Below are 20,163 nucleotides of genomic sequence, written 5' to 3' on the forward strand. Positions count from 1 at the left end.
TCTCCAGAAACAAGTTCCTGCGTGTGGCAGCCGGAATCACAGAAGACTGGTTACAGGGAAGTAAGCAGACAGGCACCTGGCACAGCTCTCTGCTCGCGCTGCAGGAACCCAGGAATTCCACTGTAGTGGGCGTTTCCACATCCACCAGCTCGCACATCCTGATTTCTGGGCACACTCACCTGTCCCTTGAGGTTAGATGTGGCCACGTGACCTGTTTTAGTCCATGGAATGTGAGCAGAAGAGCTAGGCGTCCCTTCCAGGTGGAGGCATTTAACTTCCAGGGTTTGACTCTCCATTTGGGTCTTCCCTTGCTGTTCTGATCTAGGAGGCTCTAGGTTCTGGGAGTGCAGCTACAGGATGGTGGAGACTCCTTCCCCCTGGATCCCTGAGTCACCCCATGGAAGACTATTGCCCTGGAGGCTCGGTGGGACTCACAGTGGGCTTGTATTAAGGTAATGAGATTTGGGGGTCGTTTCTACTGCAGGAGAACATCAGCTATCCTGGGTGATGCACCTCTGACCCCCTTCTCCAACAAGATGGGGTGTCTGGCCAAGCCAAGTGGTTTAAAGCATCCAAAACGCCAAGGTATAACGGCGGGTGAAATGACTTCTTTCCTTGAAGACTAGGTTTTTTGCCTCTTGGTTTTCAAAAGCTGGGATCCTCATCTCTCCATACTTGGTTGTAAGACTCCTCACTGAAGACTCAAGAGCTTCTTCCAGCTGTAACCAATGCCAGTGTGTGTTCATGAATGTTTCAGCAAGCTCAGGTGGGGCATTCTGCTTCCCACGAAGAGCAGATATGTGTTGGCCGCATTCATTTCTCCCTTCCAAACATCTGGCGCTACCCCTAGCCCCAGGGGTAGAGCTGTGACCTAGGCTAAGAGGTCAGTGTGTTACATACCCCTGACCACAGTGACTGGACCAGGCATGTGAATGAAGCAGGCATGTGAATGAAGCCAATCTAATAGAGTGAATGTCAGAAGCTTTGCTTGGAATGCAAGGTCAGGTCACCTGGACTATGTGGTGTGCAGGTGTTAGGCCTGGATCTGCTGCAGCCATTTTGTTTCCATGAGGGAAGCCAGCTGAAGAAAGAAGCTGACCCATGGAGGATAGCAGAGTTGAAGAAAAAGCAGAGAAATGGAACCCCAGTCCTGAAGACGTGGACCTCTCTACCAAACATCCTTCTTTTGGAATTTCCATTATATGAGAAAATAAATGAATGCTATTTCTGAAGTCAGTTTGAGCTAGGTCTTCTGTTATTTGAGACCAAAAAGCATTTTTAGGTTGATTCACTTTAATTTCAAAACCAAGTCCTTGATCAACGGCATATTTTCCCCACCTCTTCCGGGAGAATTTCCTGACCATGCCCCTTGCTCACTCATGTATTTCCTTGTGTGTGTGTGTGCCCCTCTCTTACCGCTACATTTGCCACACAGTTTTATGATTTTCTGTTTCTGTGCAGGTTTCCCCAATAAAAAGTGGCCCCTCTATGGCCTGAATCTCCTTTGTCTTTTGTATTCCCAGCGCTTAAAATAGAGCTTGGCATAGACATTCTCAAAAAAAAAAAAAAAAAAGCTTGCTGAATGAATGAATGAAGGTTCATGTAGTCATCTTCCTGGTTTCTAAGAGCTGCTTGCAGACAAGCACAGCTTTAGGAGTTAGCTCTTAGCCACTCTCCCATGAAGCATGCCGGCAGTGTCCAAATCCCTTTGCAAGCCTGCATTCATTTGTTGGAGAGTGCACGCCACGCCACAGGTTTGGCGCCCCGTCCTGCACACGCTTTCCTGCCTGACCGCAAATAATGATGCCTCACCTTTGGGGTCTGACAGAACAGTACCAGTTGTCAGGACATTTAGCAACCAGGAGAGTGGGGGGCGGAGCGGGGGGCGGGGGAGACGCTGTGCACAGGAGCCTGTATCGTGTCTCTTTGGGAACTTTCCAAAAACAAGGACCGAGGGAAAGGCTCTCCAAGTTCTACGTCCAATTCAATGGTAATATTCACCAGAAAGAAATGAAAACAGGAGTAGGGGAAATGGGTCATTGTAATCAGCCTCTAACACTAACTTTTAATTTGAAGCATTCTTTTCAAAGCTGGGTACGTGGTTGCCTCTGAGCTAGAGCTGTGTGTTTGTTGTGTCCACTGATAAAGCCCATCCAGGGTCTTCTACATCCTGTGCCTTCAGGAGGGATCCTCAGTTTCACCCCAGGATTCAGGTGGGGCGACCCCCAGTCTCTGATTCCACAGGTGGACACATGACACAGGCAGGCCTGGCTAATTACAGCTCTTTGGACCCTGCACAACCACTTGTTCAGGAATTGGCAAGCCACTCAGGCCAGATGGAGTCGCCCGGGGATTTTTCCTAAAAAAATCAAGAAAAAGGTCCTCTCTTTACTGGAATTGGCTGTGGGGACAATGGAAGCCTAGAGCAGCAGGGATGGGGGTATGGGGGAGTGGGGGGTATTCTTATCACCATGTGGGAGGGGAACCTGCCCAAAGGATGGCACACAGAGGAGCAGAGAGCCCAGAGATGAAGAAAAAGACGGGTTCCTAAAGGCGTTATTTGAACCCCTGCGGTGTGCCTCAGGAACTTCCCAGTTATAGGAGCCGAACAATTCCCCTTTGATTCAAGCAAGTTTGGCTGGGGCTTCTCTCACTTTCAGCCATACCGACTGTACTGAGTTGAACAGCTATCCCCTCACCCCGCCCCAAATTCACGTCCACCTCAGAATGTGACCTCGTCTGGAAACAGGGTCTTTGCAGATGTAATTTGTTAAGGATCTTGAGATAAAATCATCCTGGATGTAGGGTGGGCCTGAGATCCAATGACTGGTGTTCCTTATGAGAAGGGACGGCACAGATACAGGGAAGAAGGCCCTATGAAGCCACGTGCAGAGACTGGAGAGATGCTGCCACCAGCCAGGGAAAGCGTGGGGTCACCTGAAGCTGTAAGAGGCAAGGAAGGATTCTTCCCTAGACCTTCAGCATGGCCCTGCTGACTCCGTGATTTCAGACATCAAACCTCTAGAACAGTGACAGAATACGTTTCTGTTGTTTTAAGCCCTCAGTTTTGTTTTTTTTTTTTTTTTGCGGTACGCGGGCCTCTCACTGCTGTGGCCTCTCCCACTGCGGAGCACAGGCTCCGGATGCGCAGGCTCAGCGGCCATGGCCCACGGGCCCAGCCGCTCCGCGGCATGTGGGATCCTCCCGGACCAGGGCACGAACCCAGGTCCCCTGCATCGGCAGGCGGACCCCCAACCACTGCGCTACCAGGGAAGCCCTAAGTCCTCAGTTTGTGGTGCTTTGTAACGGCAGCCCTAGGACGTGAGTACATGAAGTTCTCAGATCCAGACCAGGATATGGACCCAGCCTTCTTGTCTCGGCCTTTACAACAACCCTTCTCCATGTCTCCACGCCCTTGTCTTCCTGTGAAGTCAGGACAGTCCCAGCCTGGTTCCCTGGAAGCTTTGCGTACAGCTGTGGGGCTCACAGTCTTCAGGAGCTGCTGGTTCTTTCATCACAGATGAGATTTCTATTCACGAACAGAGTAGACAGTGGCCCAAAGCCATGTGAAATGAGGGACCCGAGGGGGCACATCCCACGAGACTCCTGCCTCTGGGATAAGACATTTAAAACAAGAAGGGGGCTTCCCAGGTGGCGCAGTGGTTAAGAATCTGCCTCCCAGTGCAGGGGACACGGGTTTGATCCCTGGTCCAAGAAGAACCCATGTGCCGCGGAGCAACTAAGCCCATGTGCCACAACTACTGAGCCTGTGCTCTAGAGCCCGCGAGCCACAACCACTGAGCCTGCGTGCCACAACTACTGAAGCCCATGCGCTTAGAGCCCGTGCTCTGCAACAAAGAGAAGCCACCACAATGAGAAGGCCATGCACTGCAACCAAGAGTAGCCCCCGCTCACCGCAACTAGAGGAAGCCCGCAGGCAGCAATGAAGACCCAACGCAGCCAAAAATAATAAATAAATAAATAAATAAATAAATAAATAAATAAATATATATATAAAAACCAAGAAGAAAGCCAGATGTTGTCTCTGGGTCAACTAACTAAGCCTCGCCCCACCATTCATAGTCCATACTTACCAACCTGCATTTAGGAGTGGTCAGTTATCCACAAGTCCTGAGGGAACGGGACACAGGAGGGATAAGTTTTAACAGGCGGAGAAATGAGCACGCCCTCCAGCAAGGAAATGAGGGGACAGGAGCCAGTATCTGAGCCCTGGGACACCGAGGCTAGGTCCTGAGTGAGGACAAGAAGTACTCTGTTTCCGAATTTCTACTTAACTTAAAGGAATTTAACCTTTTCTGTGAAAGGCCAGGTAATAAACGTATTAGTTTGCTAGAGCTGCAGTAACAAAGTACCACAGACTGTGTGGCTTGAACAACAGAAATGTATTGTCTCGTAGTCCTGGAGGCTGAGCGTCCAAGATCAAGGTGTTGGCAGGTTGGTTCCTCCTGAGCTCTGGGAGGGAGAATCTGCTCCTCGCCTCTGCACCAGCTCCTGGTGGTCTGCTGGCAACATCTGAAGCTCCTTGGCCTGGAGAAGCACCACTGCGATCTCTGCTTTCATCTTCACATGGCGTTTTTCCTGTGTGTGTGTGCAACCCAATTTCCTCTTTCTGTAAGGACGCCAGTCATATGGGATTAGGGGACCACCCTGCTCCAGGATGTCTCACCTTAACTAATTGTATCTGCAAAGACCTTTTTTCCAGACAAGGTCACATTCTGAGGTCCTAGGGGTTAGCACTTCAACCTATGGGTTTGGGGAAGGGGAGTGGGGGAGGGGAGAACACACAATACAACCCACAACTGTAAGTATTTTAGGCTTCGTGGGCCATGCGGCCTCTGCTGCAACTACAGGATTCTGCCCGTGTAGTGCAAAAGCAGCCCTAGACAATACGTGGACAAGTGACCACGGCTGTGTTCTAACAAAACTTTCTTTACAAACACTGAGATTTGAATTTCATGTAATTTCCCCACATCAAAAAATATCCTTCTTTTGATTTTTCTCCAACCATTTCAAAATGTCAAAACCATTTTTATCCCACGGGCCATACCAAAACAGGCAAGGGGCTAGATTTGTTGTGCTATCTGTGGTTTGCCCACTCCTGGTCTCAAAGCTAAAAGCTATTGAAGGCAAGCCCTCCTCCGCTGGAGAATGTGCTGGTCCTTGGACCATGCGCAGATGGGAATGGCAGGTCTGGCCAAGTCCCTCTGAAGAGAACAGAAAACCCAGAGTCCCTGCCCCGAGGGAGCTGACGGTGTCACAGTGAGAAATCAATTACGGAAGCCTGACAACAAAGGCTGTAATTAGAGTAATGCCAGTGCCCGGGACAACTTGTTGTGTGTCCACAATCCTGGATCTGCCTGGGGACAATTTGTTGTGTGTCCACAATCCTGGATCTGCCTGGGGTGACCTGGAGCAAGTCACTCCGACACACTTGGGCTTCAGTTTCTTCCCAGCAAAATCAGCCAGTTCACCAACCACCCCAGGGAGAAGAGGATTAGCTCATTAGAGATTATAAAGCACTTGCAAAAGGTAAAGCCTTTACATGCGTGAGGTCGGCAAATAACCCTGTGAAAGGAGACGCGGTTTCAGGAAAGGCGACAGGCAGGGGAAGGTGGTCAGAGTCTGGAGGAGCTGCCTGGGAAACCTCCAGTGGCTGCGGGGGAGGTGGAGGCACGTGTCCAGGAAGCTGCTGCCCAACCCCCCACCAAGCCCAAGCCCACCAGGCTTCTCAATCCCACAGTCTGGTATCTATCTGGGCCTCACGGTGACACTGTCCCCAGCAGGGCGAGCCTTCCCTCCAAGGTGGCCGCATAAACATCAAAGGCAAAGGGAGGGCATCCCATTGGCTGGCTTGAGGACACCTTCCCAGCCTGGGAAGGCGGCCAACAAGTACCTGTCAGAGCCCATTGCTAAGCCCGCCAGGGTCTGATGAGCGGTGTGTAGTTACGCTGCACTCTACATTGCCAAACGGGCACCTCGAATTTCAGGCTGGGCAGTGCAGCCTCTGCTATTCTGAACTACGGACTCAGTGATGGCAGGGGCCTGGAGAGCTTTGCTGGCTACTGGGCTTTCAGATACGATCAAGGCAGCTCGCTTCAATCAAAGGGTTTGGAAAGAACTTGAAGAAAATCAAATAAGGATGCTCTAGATATGCAAGGTACACTTACTCCCTCCCAGGTTTGCAGACAGCCAGAGCTGGAAAAGGTCTCCATACTCTGGTCTGGAGTGTTCGTTTTAGAGTCGAGGACCCTGAGGGCTTGAGAGGTGGAGGGACGTGCCCAGGGTCAACCCTGTGGGGCACAGCCAGGTCTCCAGAGCCCCAGGCCCGCTCCTGTTTCACTGTGACCCTCATTCTCACGCGAGCGGCCAGGGCCACTGTGGCGACTGCACATCATGGCAACTCCAAACATGTCTTCTGCTACCAGAGAATGTTCAACAAAATCCAGGAACACAGCTCAGAGCCTATCAGTCTCCACCTCTTACTGAGCTTAACCCGGTCCTACTTCTACATACAATGAAGAGGGGCGTGGAAGGATGGACAACAGTGGTTCCCCAACTCCAGGCCGAAGCTCAATGCAAGGAAAGCGACACAGACACCTCCTTTATTTGAAAAGCAGATTACTCAGTTTCAAGGACTGCCCTTTCCTCTGAGATTGGGTCCTTTCTACTGTTTTAGTGCTCAAATGTCCTCGATTTTATGGAGTGACGGTGATAGTAAACGGCAAGTTTTTCTCCAATGCCCTTATTTGGACATTGGAAATGTACTCTTTCCTTGGAAACTATTCTTACTTGGCAAAATCAAAAGTGGACAATCCTCCTTCAGTTCTCTGTTTAAAAAGTCCCAAGTCCAAGAAATGTGAAAGTTCGTGAACCCCGGAGCTGGAAAATCCCACCCAGCTCTATCCTCTGGAGATTCCTCCTCAGGCCTTGACAGCGTGGTTGCCAGGGTGATGCCAACAGCAACATCAATGACAGTGACTGTGAGGACAGCTGCAGCTACACCCCACCCACAGCTCATATGAGCCGGGTGTGGACTCCTGGCCAGGTGTTATTCTGGCATTTTCTACACTTTGTTGAACCCTCACCACAATCTCATGAGGTAGAGACTATATCACGCCCATTTGGACAAAGGAGTTCCCTGAAGCCCTAGCCCACCTCTCCAGTCTTAGCTTCCACCCCTGCTGGACACACACGAAGTGGTTATTTAGGCAACGGGTGTGTCTCATGTTCTCTGTCAGACTCGCCTTGGTCGTCTGAAGGCGAGTCTTTGACGTCTTCATCTTCACACCCTTCTGCATGGACACAGTAATTGGGCACGCAAGTTAACTTTTGTTGATAGCACAGAACACTAATTAACCAAAGTCTACTCTTTACTTAGTGCCCAGCATAAATGCACAGTAAATTACTAATACTCATTTCTTTCCTTTTTTAAAAAAAATTTATTTTATCCGTGGCTGCATCAGCTTTTTATTTATTTATTTATTTATTTATTTATTTATTTATTTATTATTTTTGGCTGTGTTGGGTCTTCGTTTCTGTGTGAGGGCTTTCTCCAGTTGTGGCAAGCAGGGATCACTCTTCATCGCGGTGCACGGGCCTCTCACTATCGTGGCCCCTCGTTGCGGAGCACAGGCTCCAGACGTGCAGGCTCAGTAGCTGTGGCTCAAGGGCTCAGTTGCTCCGCGGCATGTGGGATCCTCCCAGACCAGGGCTTGAATCTATGTCCCCTGCATTGGCAGGCAGACTCTCAACCACTGCGCCACCAGGGAAGCCCCTAATACTCATTTCTATTCAGGAGCATAGCTCATCAGCTTTCTTCAGTCCCTGGCACACTGGCCGTGTCCTTTCAGCCCCTCTCTTTTAGGTAAATGCATGATCACCCGATCCCTCACCAGATTCAGGGACAGAACTAAAAGCAATCGTCCTCTGGGGGTTGCTCACCAGTGACTGTCCCTTGCCCAGTGACCTCGTACCACACGATTTTTTATGACGTCAACATCACCTGTCATACAGATGAAGGGATGTGCTGTACAAAGATTCCAAGTCTGCTGAAGATTTAATTTAGTGCGTCTGGTAGAAAAGAGTGCTAACAGAAAAGAGTATCAGGTGGGACAATTAGCTAGACTCACTGTGTGATCTTGGGAAAGGACTACAGATCTCTTTGTGGGATGTCATTTAATCTTCACGATGATCCGGATTTATTAGGTAGGACCCAGATTTGGTGGCTTAGACCCTCCCAGGGCGAAGGCGAGCCCCACTCCGCATGCGGCCCCGGTAAAGTTCTCGGTGCGAGACGGACCTTCCTCGGTGTCAGGCCTGGATGACCTCCCATTCCCGGTTTCAGGTGTTTCTCACTCTCTCCCTGTGCATCTCCTGCTGGGTGCCCTGAGGGAGGTTCCCCACTTCCGCTGGGTCCTGCCCTGTATTGTAAAGCAACCTCACTGCCCTCCTGAACGAGCCACCCCCAGCCCCTCCGTCACCAAGAGCCCACACCCTCTTTATCCTCCAGAGAAGCCATGAGCAGAAGCTGACCAGCCGCCTTCAGTTTTGGAGCCAACTGCCCGGATTTGAATCTGCCTCACACCAGTCGGGCAAGTTACTTGGACCAGTTACTTCATTACTTCTCCAAGATTATGTCCTTTTCACCCTTTTAGCATGAAAATATTCTTTATTTTGTAGAGTGATGATGACAGTAGATGCCACTGTTTTCTCCCAGTGTCCCGAACTTGGACATTGGAAATGTACACTCTCTTTGGAAACTACTCTCTCTTACTTGGCAAAATAAAAAGTGGACAATGTTCCATCAGTCTTCTGTTTAAAAAGAAAGATGAAAATACCAATACAAGGAACCTGAAAGTTCCAAAGAACCAATGCTTCGGTTTCCTCCTCAGGAAAATGGGGCCAATAATAGCAGCCCCTTGGTCGATAAATTACATTAATAAATAAATGAGTTAATTCAACATGAAGTGCTTAGACCAGTGCCTGGCAATAGTAACCGCTCAATAAAGAACTGTAATGGTTATTATTTCATAACTCTACTCCTATTGTCGCTCACTGATCTCCCCACAATGAGTCCTGAGACTCCCCCTTATTTGGCTGCCCCCCTCCCCTCCAGTAGGCATCCCCCTGCTCAGGTGCCTTGGCCTGGAAAGCCTGCAGATCCCTCTGCAGATTCCCGCGGGGCACGTCCTAGTGCTGCCCCTGATTAGCTTGCTTTGTGGGGTCCAGGCTCGGCCACTCTCCTGGAAGCCCCGCCTTCAGCAGCTACCTCAGTTACCCGGGAAGGCGGAGGCGGCCCCCTCCAGCTCTGTTAGTGGGAGGCGCTGGCAGGACAGTGGGGATGGGAGGGAGAGAGAAGTCAGGGCATTCCTCCCTTTCTTCCTCTGCCTTCCCAGCAGCTCCATCTCCCCTGTGGTTCCTCACAGGCCCTCCCTGCTTCCAGCTCCCATCAGGTGGCCCTCGCCTGGGCTCTGGGCACACCGCTCCAGTCCAGGTGGAGGGGCTTTTTGGTGACTCGAATCCCTGGGCTGCCCTGCAGGAGGCACCCAGCAGCGTGTGCCCTGTCTGCTCAAACTTGTATCTCCCTCACAATCTTCCCCTTGAAACTGATTTTACATACCCCCAAGCAGCATTAATCATTTCTGAGCAGGTGACCCCAGGTTAAGGTGGCCTCCTCGGAAGGCTTATTTGAGATAAGCATGAGGGCTGACTCATAGTTCTTTGGGCGGGAGGAGGGTGGGGCAGGGTGGCCATCAGATAGCAGGATCTCCAGGTTTGCGCAGGTGAAGCCCTGTCACCTGCCAGCCCGGGAACGTGCGCAATTCTTTTCTCTAACTAAGGAAGGAAATCCGGTGGGGGGGAAGGGGAGTCTCCAGTCTGAGGGCTGCAGGCGTCGGGAGAGGGGACTGGAGAACTGGGGTTGCTTGCCCTCATTCTAAACTGGGGTGCCGCTCCTACTTGCCCTTGGTACGCAGAGTCAGCTCAGTGCGGCCAGATCTTCTTTTTTGCCAAGAGAAGCCAGAAACTGTGTTCTTTCTGTGAAATCTCTCAAGTTTTAAATATTGGCAACTAAGAAAAAGTTTTCCAAAACACTGGGTAGCCAAACAGAAAAACATCTGTCTGGGGGTCAGAGTGGCTCTGGTCTCCAGTCTGTGACCTCTGACCACTGATTCAGGGATGAATTAAAAGGAAGGGGGTGGGTGAGGGAGAGCCTCCCTGCCCTGCATTGCTGGAGATCCCCTCGGAGGCAGGAAAAGCCCAGCTGTCCTGACCCTGTGGAAGTCTGAAGTTCAACCTCTGTGTGAGCTTCAATAACCAGGGTCTACACTGAGTGCATCCAACTTAGCCCATAACTGATTCCTAACCGCAGGGTCAAGGGCTAGAGAGAGGTCAACAGAAGCCACAAACCAGCTTGTGTGTGCCTTCTGGACCTCTCACAAGGGGATGAAAAGCACAGGCAGAGGTCAGGGCTGGACTGCATATCTGCAGTCCCCTTGACCCTCACAGCCTGCAGAATGTGCTGGAGAGCCTGGCTGGTACTTCTCAAGGAGGAGGGTGTACATTTTATGTGAAACGTCTTATAAGTCAGTGGGCCTGAGATGGGAAACCAAGTGGTGTCTTTCGGAGGGTGAGTGGCAAAGAGGTTTGCAGGATGGCCTCCACGCCCAATCTGTTGCGTGATCTTGTGAAAAACAAGGAAATGGGCCTCAGTTTCCCCCTCTCTAAAGTGGTAGTAAATATATGTGACCCAAGCATCCCTGAGGATGTTTGCTGACATCCACACCTGTGGACTTGATAAAAAGAAAGAAAACAAACTGCCAAGGAATCCTGCGGCCTTTGAACTCAGCTCCTTTACTGCAGCGAATAGAAAAACCAACAAGTCAGGAGGGCTCTTTCCAGAGACTGAGCCGAAAAGCAGCCTGAATCTTAGAAGAAGCCCTTCTTTCCTCTGTCATTCTTTGGAGGTACTGGCCTCAAGCTCCCTGGCCTTCATTTTCACAAGCAGATGGTGAAACCCAGACCCCTACGTGGGCGCCCTATTTACCAGCTTAAGGGGGTGTCATTGGAGGTTTCTAATGGAGTTGGGTAGAGCCTCAAACTCCCCTGCCGAACACTCGTCAGAAGTCCAGCCTAGGGAAACAGGGTTGATCGAGGGGCCTAACGAATGGGGTCCCCCTCTCCTCGAGACACAGGAGTCTCCTCTGGAGGGGCGGAGGCCGCGAGAGTCTGCACCACTGGCTTTGCTCAGGCTCGCGCATGCGCGCTTGGCTGTGCTCGGCACCACGCCACCTGCTTGGACGGAGGGACAGCAGGAGACAGCCCTGTGGAACTCGTGTTTCCTGTAGGGATGCTCTTGAACATGTTTACTACCCTGCACGGCGTGTGTCCCTGTGATGAGGTCCCATGGGAAGGTGCTGGGGTCGGGGGAAGGAGCAAGGAGCTGTGTTTTCAGCTCATCTAACTGAAACCGTCTTCCTCTTCAAGTCGCCTGCCAGATGCCTGGAGATAAATTTGTGGCCCACTTCTCACAAACTTATGGGCTATTCCACAGTTTGTGTGTTAACCTCCCCCCGGACTTCATTTACTATATAGAAAATCTATTGTATACATTTTGGTAAATTGCTGTAAATCCTTTTGGGACCAAGACAGGTTTATACACAGGCACTAAAAAACTAAGAAAACAAACAAAAAAATTCACATTTTTGTGGGTTGGCTACTTTAATGATTCTGGTTTTATCTTCCCTCCTATCCCCCAAACAATTCTGTACTATGTGATACTTGGAAGGCGAGTTTGCACGTTTACCGAAACAATAAGATAATTCCATTTTTTCTTGAATCTCCTTTTGTGGCCAGCATGGGGCAGTTTCCAGAGTGAACCCAAACTTGGGACTCCTGAGTTCCCCCGTAGCCAAGTGCAGTGGATCGTGGTCCCCTTTGTTTGGGGATTTACTTCAATTGTCTTAATAACACGGACCTCCTTTTGGAAGCAGAAGGCGTTCCCAGCAAATGTTGGCTGCAGATACGCTAGCTGAAATGTTACCACGGTCACGGCCCTTCCTTGAACAATCTAAAGCATATTTCTCTCTGTATATATTTGGTTTTTCAGATGCTTTAAAGCCTAGAAAACAATCATAGCTGAGGCCATTTCTGAGATGGCACTAAAAGAACCTACTCGGAGACAGATAAAAATAATGAGAATCTTTCTGTCAGGAAAGATTTAGAAAATATCAGTGGCATTATTAAAATTTAATTTTTTACTCGGCTTTTTGGTTCTCCTTTCCAGTGATAATGAGCAGGAATGCACACCTCCGCCTTGCTAGTACTTGTTTTGTGCAATAAATTCAGCCTTCCAGTCTGAAGACATTTCAGACAACAGTTTTGACTGCTATAGGCTTATTTTTTACCCTGTGCTGTGCTTTGAGTCTTCCTATAAAAACCAGTTCATGAGATAATTTTCCACAAGGCCAGTGGAACTAATAAAAATCAATTTTGCCCAACTGGTTCAGAGAAGTCTTGGGAATAGCCAAGGCAGAACCGCAAAAAAAGAAAAAAAAAAAAAGGAGAACCAATGTATTCACTAATGGTTGACTTGATAGAGAACTATCAACTTAGCTGACAGGAGATGCTTGGCTGTAGGTATTTTCCTTTCAGCTTGAACAGAACACCTTTTAAGGGTCTAGGAAAGGCTTTTCTTCCCAGTGGTTGATGATACCTGAGTGTCGTAATTCTGAGTTGCCCATGCCCTGGGTGACAACGAGGCCGAATTTGGGCCTGACAGATTGTGGCCTCTGAAGTCCAACCCCTTTCTATTGTCAGAGAAGCTGGTTTTGTGAATGGGTGGGCTGGGTTTTACACAATTTACTCCAAGGCCACAGGACCAGTGGGTGAGGGACTCATCAATGCATTCAGATACCTCAGGTTCTGGAGACATCCTCATCGCACCCCTGCCATGACCACGCATCTGACTCCCCATTTTGGTTTACTGCCAATGGAAGTAGGATTCCAAAGGGACACCTCTTTTGAGATCTAGAAGCAAGAACAGGGTGTGGTGGCATGCAGACCATGTTCTCTAAAACACATGCCTTAACTACCAGCCATATTCCTTGGTTTAAGGCACTAATTGACATGTCTAAAAACAAATGGCAAGCCTTTGCACAGAAAATATTTAAAAAAGACTGGAAGGAAATGTAGCCAAGCAGTACCAATGTTTGTATTTGGTTGGCGAGTGTTTTTTGCTTTCTATTACGTATTTTTACATTTTCTTAAATTGTATATTATTACATATATAATTATTATTTAAAATAATGCTAAACGAAGAATTGAGTAAATTGGAAAAAGAAACATAATACTTTCTTCACAATGTTATAAGAAAGAGAGAATGTGTGAGAAAAAAATTAACTTTTTTGGTGCCTTATGCTATCCGAAGTACTTCACACAAATTCTTTTATTTAATCCTCGTTACAAATCTGTGACAAAGATATCAATGTTACGATTTTCCAAAGAAGAAAACTGAGGCTTAGGGAGGTCAATTTGCCCAAGATTGCACAGCTAGTCAGTGGCAAAGCTGGTATTTAAAATGAGGTCCAGGGGCTTCCCTGATGGTGCAGTGGTTAAGAATCCGCCTGCCAATGCAGGGGACACGGGTTCGAGCCCCGGGAAGATCCCACATGCCGCGGAGCAACTTAGCCCATGCGCCACAACTACTGAGCCTGCGCTCTAGACCCTGTGAGCCATAACTACTGAAGCCTGCGCACCTAGAGCCCGTGCTCCGCAACAAGAGAAGTCACCACAATGAGAAGCCCGTGCACCACAATCAAGAGTAGCCGCCGCTCACCGCAACTAGAGAAAGCCCGCGTGCAGCAATGAAGACCCAACGCAGCCACAAATAAAATAAAGAAAATAAGTAAATTAAAATGAGGTCCAGTTTCAAAGACCATGTGCAGTGCGTGGTGGGAAGAATAATGGCTGGCATCACGGCGTATCTTATACTGTAGCTCACTTTGCATTTATGAATCAAATCAGGGATAACAACATCTGTTCGTTTTTTTTTTTTTCCTACCTGAAAGCTTCTTGTGATGTTCAAATTAGATCACGCATGTAAAACCAGAGAAAATGCAAAGTTCTCCTCAAAGAAATAGAGTGATATGACAGTATTTCATATAACATTGGTGAGTTGAAAGTTGCCGTAAATACCATTGGGATACTGATAATTTTCAAAGAAAAATATATACTGAAGTAGAATACTAAAACTACACTGAATAAATTTGTTCTTGATCATTCAGAAGGTATGAGAGGGTCTTGTCCTATTCTGCTTGTCATTAAGACCACCAATTTTCTTGCCCATGATATATTAGGTAAAAAGCAAAGATTAAAAATACTATGAATATTAGGATCCTAATTTTACAAAAGGATAAACTTGAACAAAATCTGGAAAGAAATACATTGAAATGAAAGTAATGATTGTGTTTAGATCATGGTGATTTAAAAAAAATCTTCTGTGACTCACCACATTTTCCAAATTTTTTTGTAATGAATATGCACTATGTTTACAGCCAGAAAAATAGGCACTGTTTATCAGCCTCCACACACAGAGACAAAAACATTACCTTCCTCCTTGGATAAGACTGCAAAATAAATTCTGAGCTTTGCGGTTGTTCGAATTCTGGTGAAAAGTTTATTTGGAATGCATTTCAAATCTTCAGACGAGGAGTACAGCTACCCCATTTTCTTTAGACAAGTCAGGCTTGGTCTGCTGAGGGCTTGGTCTGCTGAGGGCTTTTGCCACATACAACTTGTGCAAAACATCAGAGGTCAAGACGCCGGAGACTACACAGTGCACTCGGAGAATAAAACAGAAACATGCCTGGGACTGCCATGATGTTGCAAGGATGAGAGTGCCTGGTCTGAATTCTAGAATGACCTGCGTGTGCATGGTGGCCTCAGAAGGGGACCTGTGCTTCCTGTCAGAGCACACGATCGGTAGCTTAGCAGAAAAGTGTCACCCTGTTTGAGAAAACAGGGCCCAGTTCAGATTTCAAGCAGTGCCCCGAGGAAGCTAGTTTTAAGTATATAATTGCGTTTGTAGCATCTGGCATTTTGCACACTCCGTTTTTATGACTTCAGCATGACACATGTGCCGTAAGACAGATGAAAGAGAGATTAAGTGTGGGATATTGGAGTCATGTTGAATATTCCCAGCATCGAAATATTATAATATGCCCTAGAGGTTATTCCAGGGCCAAAGAAAACCTTACCAATGTACAGAACGTTGGAATGGGGAAGACTTGGCAGCCAGGGAGAATAGGGATTTACTTCGCTTACTAAGCCAGTACACAGCCTCAGATGCTAACACGCACTGATAGGAAATGCCAACATTTCAACTTAAATCAAGACTCGAGCCTATAACGTCGACACTTTGCCTTTCAGCAGAAGATCACAAACAGCACAAATCTGGGTTTCTTGTACTAATTGGGGAGGTTTTCTAATTTGCTTATGATATCTGCCTCATGGAGAGCTAATCTTCCTCCAGTTACCTCCTAACGCTGCCTGAAATAATCCGCTTACTTCTGGTCTGTCCGCAGTACTTTATATCAAATAACACTCGCTTCCTTAACTCAGCCACAGCAAAAGGCAGCCGCAGCCCTGGCCCCGTGCTTCAGCATTGCCGGGCGTGCGTGCGATGGTCACAGCAGATGCTTCTGCGGACAGAAGCCAGGCAAGGAACAAGGGTGCAGCCAGGCTTCTGAATAAGTAAGAATGATGAAATGCGTGCTAAACGGCACTAATTAACAACTGAGAGCATAATCTGATAACTGTTTTGAAAAGACTGAGACATAATTTTGCTTTCTCAGGCAGGCAAAATATTTCAGGGTGATCACCAACCTATGTAATCAACATTCAAACTCGCTTCAAAACTTTTTTTCTAAACACCTCCCCCCAACCCCCATCCTTTTGAAAGGTTCACGTAAACATTTAATGACACAGCCTGGAGGTTTAATTGACACAGGCAGGCAGTGCCATTTCAGTAGTATCGTTGCCCTATCTTGACTCACTTTTAATGCGTTAGATTTTTAAAAAAGAGTTTTGGGGAAGAAAATGTTTTAATTTTCCTAAAGTAGAATAGCCTAGAATGCTAATGCTCATAAAACACACTGTAAGTGCACAGGCTTGGGGGGATCCCCAACAAACAAAAGTGACGCGAGCTGCGGTGTGATGTGGCGGGTACAGCGTGGTACCCAGGTGAGAGCCAGGCTCTCTTCCCAGGTGGGCTCGGCCTGTGTGACCTTAGGCAGGACACTGTCTCCTTCTGGGTCCCCATTTCCTTGTCTGCAAAGTGTTGGCTGCGGGGGTTTGCAAGAACTGGAGGATTTCTAAGATTCCTTCTGCCACTAAGCGTCTCCGGTCATTAATCGAAAGGTTCTTTTTTTTCCTTATACATGGGCCTATTCCAAACAAGTGAACCCAGCATTTCTTTCCCCTTCTATGCAACGCATCATATTTGAAAACACTTCCCTCACATTTTCCGAGGTTACTGAAGGGAAAAAAGTTATATTGTTTAATCCTACTTTATAGGAGTTTGCTCTTTTATTAGAGAACAAACCCAGAACAGTGATCAGTAAGGTATATGTACCCAAAGTGTGGGAGGAGGAGGGAGAAGGAGAAAGAGGCTGCCTTCAAGTGCCTTGTGGAAATGTATAAAACAAGCAGCGAGATAGTCCTTTGCCAAACACTGTCATAAATTTTTTATTTGGCAGCTAACATTCTCACTAGTTTTCTGGGCAGCAATTGGGACCTTTAGCAAGAAAGGTGCAGGAGAAAAATACCTTGTTTAGAGATGTTTTCAACACTTTCTGGGATTTTTCAGAACTTCTGCCTGCAGCACATTTTTACAACTACAGTCTCCAATCACCTGACGAGTGGGTGATGGGGTTGAACTTTTTTCTTTAAAAAAAAAAAAGAACATAGGGAGAGAAGGCGAACAAGCAGTGCTCCCCCCTCTGGCCTTCCACTGCGCCCATCTTTCTTATTTTTCGTGGTAGGTATTTCAGATATCCAAGTGCTTAGTCTTCTCCGTCTAGACAAAAAACTGAAAATAGAATGTACCTTTTGTTGAGTCTGATACTATCTATATTGTATTCCCAGATGATAGAGATAAATGAAACAGGCTGATGACTAGGCCATTTTTCTTCAACAGTTCTGCCAAAAACAGGTCCCACCTGTTGCCTTTGGGTCAGTTAATGGGCAAAGTGCTGCCCTGGATTTGAAGCTGATGTAAGCACATGCAAAGATTCGATTTTGACGGTCACACTGCCGATGGGGAAATGAATGGAGTGAAAGCGCGTGGAGCTGGTCATTACCCATCTCAGGGAACCTCAGCCACTGGAAGCTCTTTGAGGAGGAGGGCTGGGAATTCTGGGAAGTAAGGGGCCAAAAGCCACAAGGAGTCAAGGCTAAGGCCTTTCATTGCAACCACATCCTACATACTTTGTACAGACTAGCAAAATTCTTCGACAGGGGACTTCCAGCTCCGAGTGAAGAGGTCAACAAATTCACTCCCCCCAAAACAAGTTTAAAACTGAACAATTGTTAAAACAATCTTTTCAGGGCCCTGGATAATGACTGAAGGCAAAACACAAACTGAGAAGTGTTTATTCATAGAAAGCTGACAGAACTTTGGGTAAGAAGATCCCCACCTCACCCTCTGGCTTAGTTGGCTAGGAAGATGGTTTTATCAGGGCAGGACTGCCAGAGGAGGCTGACTTGATTTGGAGCAGAAGGCAAAAGCCAGTGGCATTGCCAATAAAAGTAGCAAACTCTGTAGGAAAATGAATGGGGGAAACAGCACAGTTTTGCTGGCCTGAGGTGGCAGTCCTGGTCGGGATGAGTGACAGATCAACCAAAAATGTGATGGGGAGGTTCTGGAAATGAGAGAGCCATAGATGTGCCAGATAAGCTCTCCACACATCTTTTGTTGATTGGGAAAGTATGCGTATATGCTGGGGAGACCTGGGAGACCCCAGTGAAAAGTCAAAGCCAAGGCAGGCTTGAGAACTGGCTGAACTTTGAATGTTCTCTTCAACCCACATACAGATTGCTTGGCAGAGGATGGAAGCCTTACGGGTTCAAGGTTTTTGAGCACAGTCTTTGCTCAGCCATTGGCTGGCCACTAAGCTATGTGTGCAAAGGGGCAACCCCTAGGAAGCCAGGCTCATAAAATAAAAATAAGAATTAAAAAAAAAAAGCAACAACCGAGCAGACTGCAGGGGAGATAGATCCTGCAGATTATGTTCAGGCAAGCTACTTAAAACTATCAGAACCCTGAGCTGTTACAACATATCATCTAAAATGTTTAGTTTTAAACAAAAAATTATGACATGACAAAAAGAAAAGAAAAATGAAAAAGGATGATCTATATTCAAGGGGAAAAAAAAAGTAGTCAATACAAACTGATTCTGAGTGACTTTGATGTTGGTTTAGCAGACAAGGACTTCAAAGCAGCTAGTGTAACTTAGTCAAAGTCTTAAAGGAAGCTGTATTTAAAGAATTAAAAGAAATTATGATGACAATGCTTCAACAGATAGGGAATCTCAATAGAGAAAGAGGAACTATAAAAATTCTACAGTTGAAAAATACAATAAATTAAATGAACAGGAATCAGTGAACTTGAACATTTGCCAATAGAAATCATCCAATCTGAAGATGAGAAAGATAAAAAAAAAATTGAAGAAAAATGAGCAGAGCCTCAGAGACCTGTGTGACAAGGGCAAGAATATCAACACATGTGCAGTGGGAGAGGGAGAGGGAAGGAGAAGGAGAAGGGAGAGAGAAAATCTTGAAAGCAGCAAGACAAAAATAACTCGTTATGTACAAGCAAACAACATTATGATTGATAGCTGAATTCTCACCAGAAACAATGGAGGGAGAAGACAGATGAACATATTCAAAGTGGTAAAAATGTGGGTGTGGGAGTAACCTGTCTACCAAGAATCCCATATCTAGCAATAGCATTAATCACAAATGAGGGTGACATAAAGACATTTCTAGATAAATAGTGAGGGAATTTTTTGTTAGCCTTACAAGATATACTAAATGAAGTCCTTCAGGCTGAAAGGAAATGACACCACAGGGTAACTCATATCCAGAGAAAGAAATGAAGAACACTGGAAATGGTAAATATGTGGGTAAATATAGAAGACTGTGTATATATTTTCTCTTATCTTCCCTTAATTTCTTTAAAGAACATAAAGATTGCATAAGCAATAATTATAAGGACAACCATCAGTATTGTTTGGTTTATAATATATACAGATTTGACAATCATAGTACAAAGGAAGAGGGGAAAAATGGCCATATTGGAATAAACTTGCTATATTTTATTAGAACTAAGTCAGTAGTAAGCTAAAGTAGATTGTGAAAAGGTAGAAGATATATTGCAATTCCTAGAGCAAAGAGTAAGAAAATCACTATAAAAAATGTAGTTAAGGGACTTCCCTGGTGGCGCAGTGGTTAAGAATCCGCCTACCAATGCAGGGGACACGGGTTTTATCCCTGGTCCGGGAAGATCCCACATGCCGTGGAGCGACTAAGCTTATGTGCCACAACTACTGAGCCTGCGCTCTAGGGCCTGCATGCTACAGCTACTGAGCCCACGTGCTGCAACTACTGAAGCCCGTGTGCCTAGAGCCTGTGCTCCGCAACAAAAGAAGCCACTGCAATGAGAAGCCCGTGCACCTCAACGAAGAGTAGACCCTGCTCGCCACAACTAGAGAAAGCCTGTGCAGAGCAACGAACACCTAATGCAGCCAAAAAAACAAAATATAGTTAAGAAATCAGCAGATGAATTAAAATGGTATACACACACAAAAAATCTATTTTAAAAAAGAAAGCAGAAAAGAATGAGAGGAAAAAAAGATATGAGGCATATAGAAAACAAATAGCAAAATGGCAGACATAAATCCAGCAAGATAAAAAATCATACAAATGTTACTGGACTAAATAATTCAATCAACAGCAGATCGTCAGACTGGATAAAAAAGATCCAACTTTATGCCGTCTACAAGAACATATGCGGTGTAAAGAGACACACTTTAGATTTAAAAGCACATATAGGTTGAAAGTTAAAAGAAGGAAATATATATACCA

General features: G+C 46.8%; 1 protein-coding gene across 11 annotated transcripts in view; it reads right to left on the reverse strand.

Moving 5' to 3' along the window:
• VTI1A (vesicle transport through interaction with t-SNAREs 1A) overlaps positions 1-20,163 on the reverse strand; it is a 368,837-nt gene that overhangs the window by 17,987 nt on the left and 330,687 nt on the right. For 3 of the 11 annotated variants that reach the window (XR_012326899.1, XR_012326898.1, XM_019940008.3), the window contains exon 9: positions 12,935-13,047. The exons of 7 other annotated variants lie outside the window; for them this stretch is intronic. Coding sequence is in view for 2 of the 4 variants with exons in the window: in XM_019940008.3 (XP_019795567.1) it covers positions 12,936-13,047 (112 nt within the window). In the remaining 2 variants the exon portion in view is untranslated. Of the gene's footprint in view, positions 1-4,094; positions 4,132-12,934; positions 13,048-20,163 lie in introns of all 11 variants that reach the window. One more of the 11 variants, XM_019940017.3, reaches the window with a different exon arrangement.

This window comes from Tursiops truncatus, chromosome 16, assembly GCF_011762595.2.
Source record: "Tursiops truncatus isolate mTurTru1 chromosome 16, mTurTru1.mat.Y, whole genome shotgun sequence".
Taxonomy (NCBI): Eukaryota; Metazoa; Chordata; class Mammalia; order Artiodactyla; family Delphinidae; genus Tursiops; species Tursiops truncatus.